At 42.7% G+C, this 11,880-nt stretch overlaps 1 protein-coding gene across 1 annotated transcript; it reads left to right on the top strand.

Moving 5' to 3' along the window:
- Nucleotides 1-2,573: 2,573 nt before the first annotated feature.
- On the top strand, nucleotides 2,574-3,576 carry LOC125475792 (aspartic proteinase 36-like). Its single transcript, XM_048581171.1, has 2 exons — nucleotides 2,574-2,667; nucleotides 2,711-3,576. Exons 1-2 carry the CDS (start codon nucleotides 2,574-2,576, stop codon nucleotides 3,574-3,576), a joined length of 960 nt encoding a protein of 319 aa, XP_048437128.1.
- Nucleotides 3,577-11,880: the final 8,304 nt, after the last annotated feature.

Raw genomic sequence — 11,880 nt, 5'->3', positions numbered from 1 at the left:
AACCTGAGTCTATCAACAGTTGGGACCAGCTAGAAAAGGAATTCCTCAACCGCTTCTACAGCACTCGTCGTACTGTAAGCATGCTAGAATTGACCAGCACGAAACAGTGGAAAGATGAACCTGTCGTCAACTACATAAATAGATGGCGTTCTTTAAGTCTGGATTGCAAAGATCGGCTTTCTGAAACCTCTGCCATTGAGATGTGCGTTCAAGGCATGCAGTGGGGACTACACTACATCCTTCAAGGCATCAAACCACGAACATTTGAGGAGTTAGCCACCCGCGCCCATGATATGGAGTTAAGCATCACCCGTCATGGGAAGAAAGAACAGATCGCCGACTACAAGAATGACAAAGTTTTGGGGCCAAAGGTGGATAAGGCTACGTGGAAACCCACCAAGGAAGCAATGACGGTCAACACAACTCCAGTCAAAATCCCTACACGAAGCAAGGCGATTCAAACCGAAGCTTTTCGTGATCAAGAGACACGTAGACGCACTTTGAAGGAGCTTGAGGAGAAAACTTATCCATTCCCCGACTCTGACGTGGTTGCCATGTTGAAAGACTTGCTTGACAAAAAGGTGATCGACCTACCTGAGTGCAAACGGCCAGAAGATATGAACCGTACTGACAGTCCAAGGTACTGCAAATTCCACCGCTTCATTAGTCATCCGACGGAAAAGTGCTTTGTGCTAAAAGATCTCATCATGAAGTTGGCTCAGAAAGGGATCATCGAGCTAGATCTTAATGATGTGGTGAAGACAAACTATACCACCGTCACTTCTGGCTCTTTGAACTCAAAATCTTCACCTCAACCGCTGGGGGCATGCTCCAAAACCATGTCAGTCAAGTCAAGTGAAGTTGAAGGATGGACTTATGTCACTCCAAAGAAAATGCACAAGAAACATAGGCCTCCTCCACAAGTTCGCCAATCGGAAAGGGGGCAAAGTAGCTACCGTCAACCTTCAAAGCTACATGAAAGTATTGAGGATGATGAAGTTATGACACAAAGATCGTCCGTTGCCATCACAATGCGCGATTTCTTCCCCAAAGACTTCTTCAATCACTCAGTCAAGACTCCTTGCTATGAAGATCGCAAGGAATGCCCCTCTAAGATCATTTGACAAATTCACCAAAGCTCCTCGTTCGCACGAGCCTAAAAGGCGACAACCAAAGCTCCTTGCCCGCACGAGCATAAAAGGCGACAACAAACGCTCCTTGCCTGCATGAGCTGAAAATGCAAACGGCAACAAAACGCTCCTGGCCCGCAAGAGCATAAACTGTGTACGGCAAAATCATCATCAAAATCATCATCAAAATCATCATCAAAACCATCACCCATTTGAACTACGTTATGACTTGATCTCTTCTTTGGAAGAGTACGTAGGCAACTTGAAACTTCAAAACTTCAAGTACAGTCACATCAAAATAAATAAATAAATGTTTCATTAAAAAAGTCAATTTTATTACAAAAAAGAAAAAAAATACATATGTTACTATGTATTAAAAAGATATAAATATATATATTATCCACTTCAAGTACAGTCGCATCAAAATAAATAAATAAATGTTTCATTAAAAAAGTCAATTTTATTACAAAAAAGAAAAAAAATACATATGTTACTATGTATTAAAAAGATATAAATATATATATTGTCCACTTCAAAAAAAAAAAAAAAAAAGAAAAAAAAAAGAAAAAAAAAAAAAAAAAAAAAGGAAATATATACAATATATATACAAATCCAGACCCTCGCCAATTCCCCCTCCTTCTCTCTCTCCTCGCTTTCTTCTCTTTCTGCTCCGCCGAGATCCGATTCTCCTCGATTCGATCCGACTGGCGCCAAATCATCCCCTTCGACGAGTTCGGGTTCACCCACAAGGGCTGCCTGGAGCTCAACGTCTCCAAAATCGCCCTCACGGATCTTCCCAGCGGGGATCCGGACCTCTCCAAAGTCGGGTTCTTTCTCTGCACCCGCGACTCCTGGATCCACGACTTCCAGCAGCTCCACCGCCCTCACCGGTCATGGCATGAAGAACCGGCAGAGGTTCTAGCACAAGTAGGATGTGTACTACGGACCCAGAATATACCAGTAAACACTTTTGTGATCCCTGCGGAGCAAGTTAGTTCTTCACACGCACGGATTCAGATTCAGGTTATTCAATCTAATTCTCCACCATCATCCGCCAAGCTCTGGCCGCAGAAGGCATCGTGGACCTCAGAGCCGCCACCGAAGTCATCTGCTCAAGAACCCCATCTCAGACCCTTCACCCTCAAGTACCAGCTCCCCAGCGAGGACCTCGACAACGCTGATGTTCGAGACTTTGCCGTCGATTTGAACGCCAGCAGCTTCGATGCAGTCCCCTGCGACGGCCTTGCCAACCCAAATTCAACCCCTTTCTTTCTCTAGAGAGAGCTAGTGGTGCAGAAGGATAAGAACGAACCAAAGCAAGAGAAAAGAAAGTCCCAAAATTGAATGAGCCTTGGTTTGAGAAAGGCATGAAACTACTGCTATGGAGGTGGAGGAGATACAAGCCAGCAACAAGTTCCCAAGAATCGGAAACAGCCGCAGCCGATGCGGGCAACCATCTCCGCAGTTGGCACCACTTCCGCATCATCCGCCATAGCCAAAGCCCAAAACTCAAGCTTGCCCGGCGAATCCTCCAACAGTATCGTCTGCTTTGCGGGAGCCATATCCGAAAGCTTTTGTAGGTGCTTGCCTCTGTACCATTGAGTTCAAGTTGCCTCAGTTATCAGCTGCAAGATCGTACGGTCTTGGGCTGAAGTTTGAGCATGGAAAACTTCATAAAGGAGGAAGTATATTTGGAACTATCTTTGCTGCCAGTAGGAAGACCAGAGTAGAACCAACTTCTAGGAAGCGAGAAGCGTATCCCCACCAAACTCTACCTTCAAATGCATCGGCAAATTTCGTGTTCCCCGTCAGCCACAAATTCAACGGCCGTGACGGGCGGTCGTTGAGCGAGCTCAAAGCCCATGATTCCCTCCGCTGCGGCCGGATTCTCGCCGGCTCTGCTTCTGCGGTGGATGTACAGCTGGGCGGCAATGGCCGTCCGTCAGAGACCAGATTATACTTCGCCAAGCTCGGGATCGGCTCGCCGTCGAAGGACTATTTTGTCCAGGTGGATACAGGGAGTGACATCCTGTGGGTCAATTGCATCGACTGCACTAACTGTCCAACGAAAAGTGATATTGGCGTGAAGCTCACTTTGTATGATCCGAAAGGCTTTTCGAGTTCGAATGCTGTTACTTGTAATCAGGAGTTTTGCACGTCGAAATACAACGGTCAGCTTCCGGGCTGCCGGCCGGACTTGCTCTGCCAATACGACGTGACTTGTGGCGACGGAAGTGCGACGGCGGGATACTTTGTGAAGGACACTATTCAATTTGACAAGGGGACTAATGGCAGTGTTGTGTTTGGTTGCGGAGCTAAGCAATCAGGGCAGCTGGGCAAGTCATCCGAGGCGCTTGATGGGATTCTAGGATTCGGGCAGGCGAATTCGTCTGTGTTTTCCCAGCTGGCTACTTTCCGTTCCAAAAGAGCTATCAGCCTTCCGTGAAGGTGGAGGAGCACAACTTCTTTAGCAGTGAGGAGGCTTGTAGCTTCTTCTCCGATGAGCAAGCACCTTCACTTCAGTGGTACTGTCCTGATCAATGGTCTAAACCACCCTGTGAATTTCCAATCAAATCCAAGAGCTCTGCTCCCCTTTTTCTGCAACAAAAGTACATGAAGTCAGTAAGAGAGGTTAAGAGAAAGTAACAGAACACGACAAGGCACTTCTTCCTCTCCATCCATGCAGCTCCTCGCCTGCAAGGACCTCGAGCTCGTCATTCTGGCCACCTTGATCAAAATCAACGAAGAGCTTCATTGACCGCTGTCAAACGACTAGCCGGTCTTCAAACTCGACGCTTTGCACTACTTCAAGCTCTGGCTGCTTCTGCATCTCCGCCATGGCTGCTGCCTTTGAATGTGATCAACAAAATCAAAGTTTGTCAACTCACACCCAAAGATCTCGTCCGTTTGCTTGCCTCTGCTGCTGCCTTTGAATGTGATTGACAAAATCAAAGTTTGTCAACTCAAAGATCTCCTCCGTCTTCTCTCGGACTCGGCCTGGGTTTTCACCCACGAAACTCAGCCTTGCAGATGGCCTTATAAAGAAAAAAAAAAAAAAAAAAAAAAAAAAAAAGTAGCAATGATTATGCCGGGAAGCATATTTCAAAAGAATAATAAAAAAATAAAAAAAAAAAGCAACAATGATGATGCTGGAAGCATCTTTCAAAAGAATAATAAAAAAAAAAAAAAGAAAAAAAAAATATATATATGTATAATAAAAACAATGATTGTGTTTCTGGAACCATGTGAAAAAAAAATATATATATATATAATAAAAAGAAAGGAAAAAACAATGGTGGTGCTTCTGGCACCATCTGAAATATATATATATATATATATATATAAATGAATGGTGGATCAGTGCCACCGAAAGCAAACAAATGAATAAAAAAAAATTGATGATGGACAGTGATGTATATGTTTTATCAGTATTTAGCATAATACACTGAATAAAACGAAGCATGTTCATTGATTTTCGAGAAATTACAAGTGCGGAAAAAAAAAAAAAAAAAAAAAAAAAAGGAAGATGGACCCTTCACAAAGGTCGTTCACGTGAAGCCCCACTACTCGGCCAAACTCCAGGAGCGGGAAGCACCGAAGATAGATCATTCGAGGCCCCAATACTTGGTGGAACGCTTGATGACGCCGGAAAAATGTGCCTCTGGAAGAAAGACGCAAGCCTTTGACGGTCACTTTGAATGCGACCCTGAGATTCTTGCATCTCATCAAGCTTCCTCTTCATGCCCGACGAATAGTTATTTGCAAGCACATGCAAACTTCTATTCTCGTACTTAAGCTGTTTAATCTCCTGCTTAAGATCTTCCACCTCTGCCATCAATGATTCCACCTGACGGGATCGAGCAAGCAGGCGTTGGCCCATGTTGGACACAGAGCCCGCACACTGAACACTAAGAGCGAGGGACTCTTGAACGGCCAACTCATCGGACCGTCCTGACAGCAGCCTACTATCTTTTGGAGTAAGGAGGTTCCTAGCTACTATTGTAGCTGTTGTGGCGTCCTGCATCACGGAGTCTTCACCTGTAAGAGGACCGTTAGAAGATAAGAAAGAAGGACACCATACATTACCTTGAAGCGGCGCAACCGGATCACTGCTGAGACTCAATTCTAAGCTAAGGTTCGATGGGTTAGCCATTTTTCAAAGGTGTTAAAAGAGATGGGTGGATGAAGTTAAAACTCAAAAGGCCGGAGATGATTTTCAGGAATGAGCAATCTTCGAAGTGTGCATGTTAGAGGTGATCAATACCTCTATAAAAACGAAGAGGCGCTTGCTCAGAAATCGAAGGGCCGCTTGTTCAAAAGTGAAGAGACATCGCTCTGCAAATCTCAAAAGCTGGATTTTCCGGCGTAAGTTAGGCGACGCTTTCTCGGCTTTCCAGAAAACGCGTTCAACTTTGTCAAAAGATCTCCGACAAAGTTGAAAACACGTGGAGGCTGGCGACGCTTTCGCGGCTTTTCAGAGCACGGGTGCCACTTTGTCAAAAGATCACGTGGAGGTCATCATCGCAGCTACACATCTTTAGCTGACAAGCGCAAAGTTCGGCGACGCTTTCTCTGCTTTTCAGAAAACGCGTGCAGCTTTGTCAAAAGAGGCACTCGTTCAGAAATCGAAGAGGCGTCGTTCAGAAATCAAAGAGGCGTATTCAAAGATCGAAGAGTCATCACTATTTCAAAAAGCCGAATTTGCGGGATCAAAACGTTTGTCGACAAGGGTAAAAGAACAGTACCACCACTTGCTATTGGGAAATCCCTATATATGTCGACCTTCATCTTTTATGGCAAGGCAAACCTGCAAACAAGAAAAAAAAAATGCCCAACTCTTCCTCACCTCCGAGAGTACACTCCCAGCAAAGCATCTCAAAATGCTTAGTTTTCTTCCTCTCCGGGAATACCCTTGCAAACAAATGACACCAAGGCAAAAGTATCTCATATCATCAAGGGCGAAAGCAAAGGTATCTCATATCATGCTTTTCCCCTATCTTTTCCTTTGCCCTTGTTCTCACCTGCCAGGACAAGGACAGAGAAAGCAATATGTCGGAACCTCCACTCAAACTTGCGCTGCCACCAAGAAGTGATGGTCCATTCAAATGCAAGGTTTGCATTCAACTCCTGCATCAGGAACAAATAGTACAAGAGAAGATGCTAAACCTGCATAAGGAAATACCACTTCTGCAAAGGGGAGCAAGTAAGGCAAGTGAAAATGATGCATTGAAGCATGTGGAGACAAGCTACAACTGCATATGCTGAGCTATCCTCTGACCCTCTTCAATACGAATTGGAGAGATTGAACAAAGAAACAGAAAAAAAGGAGTAAGCTCAGACCTTCGGGGAAGACCAAAAGAATCCTGCTGCCCAGTTCAAGAGTAGCACAAAGGAAAATCAACGATAGGGGGAGACCAAAAGAATCCTCCAGCCCAGTTCAAGATCAAGCCTCGATGGCCCTTGAAGAAATCACAAGTCCGATTCAAAATCAAGTGTTCACCACCCTTGAATCAAATTCAACTCCAGATAAAAGGAGTAAGTTCAGACCTTCGGAGGAGACCAAAAGAATCCTCCATCCCAGTTCAAGATTAAGCCTGCGGAAAATCAACGATTGGAGGAAACCAGAAAATCTTCCAGTCAAGCTCAAGATCAAGCCTCGATGGTCCTTGAAGAAATTTCCAGCCCAATTCAAGATCAAGCCTCGACGGCCCTTGGGTTGACATCTACATTAAAGAACTTCAAAACGCATCTTCTACACGTGACAAGCACATGCCTACGACGCGCCTTGAAGTGGGGGCATTTGTAGACATCAAAATTTCGGTGAAATAAATGTTGACCAATAATTAAAATTTCAACGTTCACGTGTCACATAAATTTTACATGTAGCGTGTGATTCAACGAAAAATCGAAATAAATTGGAAAAGTCATCAAGTGTGACACGTGTCAATACCTGGCAGAAATGATTTATTTCATCTGATTATTTAAATCCAAAAATCAAGTTTTGGAATTCTATAAATAGGAGGCCAAGGCATTCATTTTGAAGGGGGAAGAAGAGAAAGAAGGAAGGAGAAGGAGAAAGGAAAAGAAGAAAAGAAGGAAGGAAGAAAGAAAGAAGCCTTGAAACTCTAAAGCTCTCAAGCAAATCCCGAAGGATCAAGAAAGCAATCTTCGTTCTTCGTCAAATCCACCTTCAAGATCAAGCCCCGACGGCCCTTGAAGAACTTCCACCAACTCAAGATCAAGCCCCGACGGCCCTTGAGGAAAGTGTTCATCGTTCATCATCCGTTCAATTCAAGATCAAGCCCCGACGGCCCTTGAAGAACTTCAAATCCTCCTTCAAGATCAAGCCCCGACGGTCTTTGAGGAAAGTGTTCATCGTTCATCATCCGTTCATCCTAAGTTCAAGCCCCAACGGCCCTTTGGATCAACAACCTCAACAAATCCACACTTCCAATCGTTCTTTAAGATTAAGCCCAAAAGCCCTTGAAGATCCGCTCATCCATCAACCTTCAAGATCAAGCCTCAACGGCCCTTGAAGAACTCCCACTAACTCAAGATCAAGCCTCGACGGCCCCTTGAAGAAAGTGTTCATCATTCATCACCCGTTCATCCTGAGATCAAGCCCCAACGGCCCTTTGGATCAACAACCTCAACAAACTCATACACCCATTCTTCAAGATCAAGCCCAACGCCCCTTGAAGATCCATTCATCAACTGTGCATCCTTAGATCAAGCCCCGACGGCCCTTTGGATCAACAACTCATCCACAAACCCACATCGTACGAAGATAGAATCAGAGGGTCAAATTACAAAGAGATTGTAACCCCAAAATCATTAATACAAAAATATATATTTTGTACACGTATTCTTGTCGCTTGTTTCAGGAAAAATTCGTGTTTACAGTGCTGTTTATCCAAATTGAACGGTTGTTGGCGAAAAAAGAAAAAAAAATCTCAAGATGTTTGAAAGGTTTGCGCAGGGCAGTTGTGTGTTGAATTGGAGGGGGCCCTTTACGTTATGTGTAGCTTTGTATTTATAATACCGAACCACATGATGGCCACCTTGTAGAGCCTTTGCCGTGAACAACAAATCACATCTTGATACTAAAGGATAATCAACCAATGTTTGATAATCATATTGAGCAATCCTTATCAACAAAATTCGCGGCATGCATGGTTGAACGAGTTCCCAATATTCATGCTGAGTGAATCTGGCTTCATAAAGTTCTTCATGCTGACTCATGGTATAAAAGCATATACTAATATGCTAAATCTTTTAGCATAAAAAACCAAAGGTGAATTATCTTATTGTTGTCATCTTATCATCACCATCATCCAAAAAGTCCTCGTGTTCCTTCATAACAACCTGATACAGTCCCACTTCAACTTCAGGTCTTGCATGCAATCCCTATTTCTCGTAGATGTGATAATGCATGCAATTGCATTATCCCATTTAAATAAATACCATGGATATTCGGTGATGATAATTACCCCATCTTACATGCTTCATCATCTGATGCCGTGCCTTGTAAATTGCAATCGTATCATTCCACACAACATTGCAAAATTCACATCAACTTGAATTGTCTTGAATTGTGCCGCCTGTTTCCTAGCTTGGAGATATATTATTTTCATAAGAAAATGCCAAGATAAATCATTATTAAAAGATAATTATGATAAAAATCATAATGCTACCCTTTAACAATAACAAAATTATCTTCATTTTTATCCAACGGTATGGAGCTATGCTTAACGGCCTTGAATGCACGGGCCGATGGTGTAATTTTGGGTCCAAACAGTTTCCTTCGAACTTTCAACTACTACAACATGTAGATTGCCTTCCATACTCTTGCTCAATAGTGTAGAAGCAAAATCTATATATGTGGTATCTCCCACATATTCTTGTCCCTAGTTCAAACAAAAAAAAATGTCAAAAAAAAAAAAAACAATATGTTAAAAAAACAATTATGCCAAAAAAAAAAATAGAAATTAATTAATTAATAATTATTTCGATAATTATTAATTAAGCAATTCATTAATTGTTAATTATTACATGTGGAGAAGGTCAACAAAGCTTCAACACATAAGAGATAACTATAACATGTAGATTGTCTTCCACACTCTTCTTTAAGAGTGTGGAAGCAAAATCAACTTATGAGGTCCTATAAAGAGCTTCCCACATCTAAGGGAGAGAGCTTCCCACACTCTTGAAGGAAGAGAGCTTCCCACACCCAAGGTTATGAGCTTCCTACACCTAAGGGAGAGAGCTACCCACACCCAAGAGTATAAGCTTCACACACCCTTGAAGGGAGAGAGCTTCCCACACCTAAGAGAGAGAGCTTCACACACCCAAGGGTATGAGTTTCCCACACCCCAAGGAAGAGAGTTTCTCACACCCTTGAAGGAAGAGAGCTTCCCAAACCCAAGGGTATGAGCTTCTCACGTCTAAGGGAGAGAGTTTCCCACACAAAAAAAATTCAAAAAGCCTTCCACACTCTTCTTCAAGAGTGTGAGAGCAAAATCTATTTATGTGCTTCAAAAGAGCTTCAACCGAAAGTTTTAACAAAAAATTCAAAAAGCCTTCCATGCTCTTCTTCAAGAGTGTGGAAGCAAAATCTATTCATGTGCTTCAAAATAGCTTCAACCGAAAGCTTCAACAAAGAATTCAAAAAGCCTTCCACACTCTTCTTCAAGAGTGTGGAAGCAAAATCTGTTTATGTGCTTCAAAAGAGCTTCAACCAAAAGCTTCAACAAAAAATTCAACAAGCCTTCAAGAGTGTGGAAGCAAAATCTATTTATGTGCTTCCAAAAAAAACAAAAAAAATTTCAACTGAAAGTTTCAACAAATAATTTCAACATAGTCTTCAACACTCTTCCCCAAGAGTGTGGAAGCAAAACCTATTTATAATTTGTCCCACATTAAATCACTCAAACTACAAGCTACACACACGAAAAAGCACAGAACTACAACTAAAAGACCTTCCTACTAACCCATAACCCCGAGCTTTTATCTATTAAATGATTTTTCAAACACAATCATTTGCTACAAATATTAAACATAAAAATAAATAAAAATTCACAAAACCCAAAATTTCTTTTCAATCTCAGACAAACATTCTGCACTATAATGCATAGCATACATTGGTTGCACAAGCGTATTTATATATTTACTCAACATTGAAAGTATATGTATTTGCATCATGAATAGCAATTCAGACTTTGTAGCTCACAATGCAGCTTTCGCAATACCAAAATTTATTTTCTACCTGTGCAACATCACAGCAAGCTTTGAACTTGCCGCGTCTTGGAAATCAAAGCAGCAATTCCCTTCAACCTCCAACTCTCAACCCCTCCATCAAGATTCAAAACCCCAAAACTTCAAATTCCTTCGATGCCTTCTCGACACCCAAATGCATGCATATCGGCAACAGTCTCAGCTCCCTCCACCACCAAAGTTCCTACTTGCAGCCACCCCTGCACAAACCCGTCTCTACAACCCATCTACAACCACCGCAGGCCTCCACGACCTACGACCATCTGCGACCACGCAACTTCAACCTCTGCAAACTCGGGATCTTCACTCAGGTGCCACCTGATGGTCCACCGCAGGCCTCTGAACGGAACGCGACGGCCTAGTCGTAGTGGGTGAGGTCGACAGGGTGGAGGACGAGATTTAGACCTGGTTTGGTACTGAGGCGATTCTGAAAAAAAGCTGTTATCAAAAAAAGCTGGGAGCTGTTTTTGTGTTTGGTAAACACTCAGCTTCAGCTTTTTTTCACAGTTTTGGATGAAAAAAAGCCAAAAACAAGAAACTGCAAAACCCAGATTTGAAAAATCGACTTTTTTTCACATCTGTTTTACATAAAAGTTTACCAAACACTCTAATACTGCTTTTTTTTTTTTTTCAAAAGCACTTTTACAAAAAAGTTTACCAAACACTCTGCTACTTTATTTCACAGCTGCTTATTCTCACAGCACATCAGAAGCAGCTTTTTTTCAAAGCACAGCAATACCAAACCAGCCTTTAGGGCAATCGGGAGATGGCTGGGCGTCCTTCAGAGGGGTGTAAATGACGGCGCGCTTAAAGGAGGAAGGCTGCGAAGGTCTGGGTTTCCACCTTCCAGAAAAGTTAAGGGAGGCACGCAGACGAATTGGATGAAGATAGGTTTGGAATGTTCAAAAAAAAAAAAAAAAAATCGGGAAAGGGGGAAAGGGGGAAGAACATTGTGAGGGTCCTGACCTTGTTTTCTGGGAATGCTAAAGGAGGAAGGAGATGGCATACGGGAACAAGGCTAGGGTTTCGAGCAGGCCTCGGGCCAGTTTCAACTAAAGTTGGCCCTTCTCTTTTCCTCGGGCCTCAAAGTCTGGGCTACTATAAAAAGTAAATAAATAAATAAATAAATAAAGAGAACGGAGGTGTGGGCCTCTTCTTTTTCCTTGGGCCTAGCAAATAAAAAAAAAGTTTAAATTTAAAAGGCACTGGGCCTATCAGATTTGACGAAGGGAAATGGGTCCAAAAGAAAGGAAGCGTGGGTCTCTTCTCATTTTGACAACTTGGCTTCTAATAAGGCACCTCTTTCAACAATTATCCTCGTTTAGAGACTTGAGAGACTCCTACTATATGTTACTACACTCCGGTACTTAGAAATTTCATGATTACTTAGCGACTTGGATTTTGCAAGTCCCCAACCGAGAAACTTTCCTCACTCGGGTACTCAGGGGAGCACTGTTTATACCATATTTAACCAATC

This window comes from the organism of the source record quoted next, unplaced genomic scaffold, assembly GCF_019419815.1.
Source record: "Pyrus x bretschneideri cultivar Hongxiangsu unplaced genomic scaffold, Pyrus_bretschneideri_v1 Contig1, whole genome shotgun sequence".
Taxonomy (NCBI): domain Eukaryota; kingdom Viridiplantae; phylum Streptophyta; class Magnoliopsida; order Rosales; family Rosaceae; genus Pyrus; species Pyrus x bretschneideri.
This window is presented reverse-complemented; position numbering and strand designations above follow the sequence as displayed.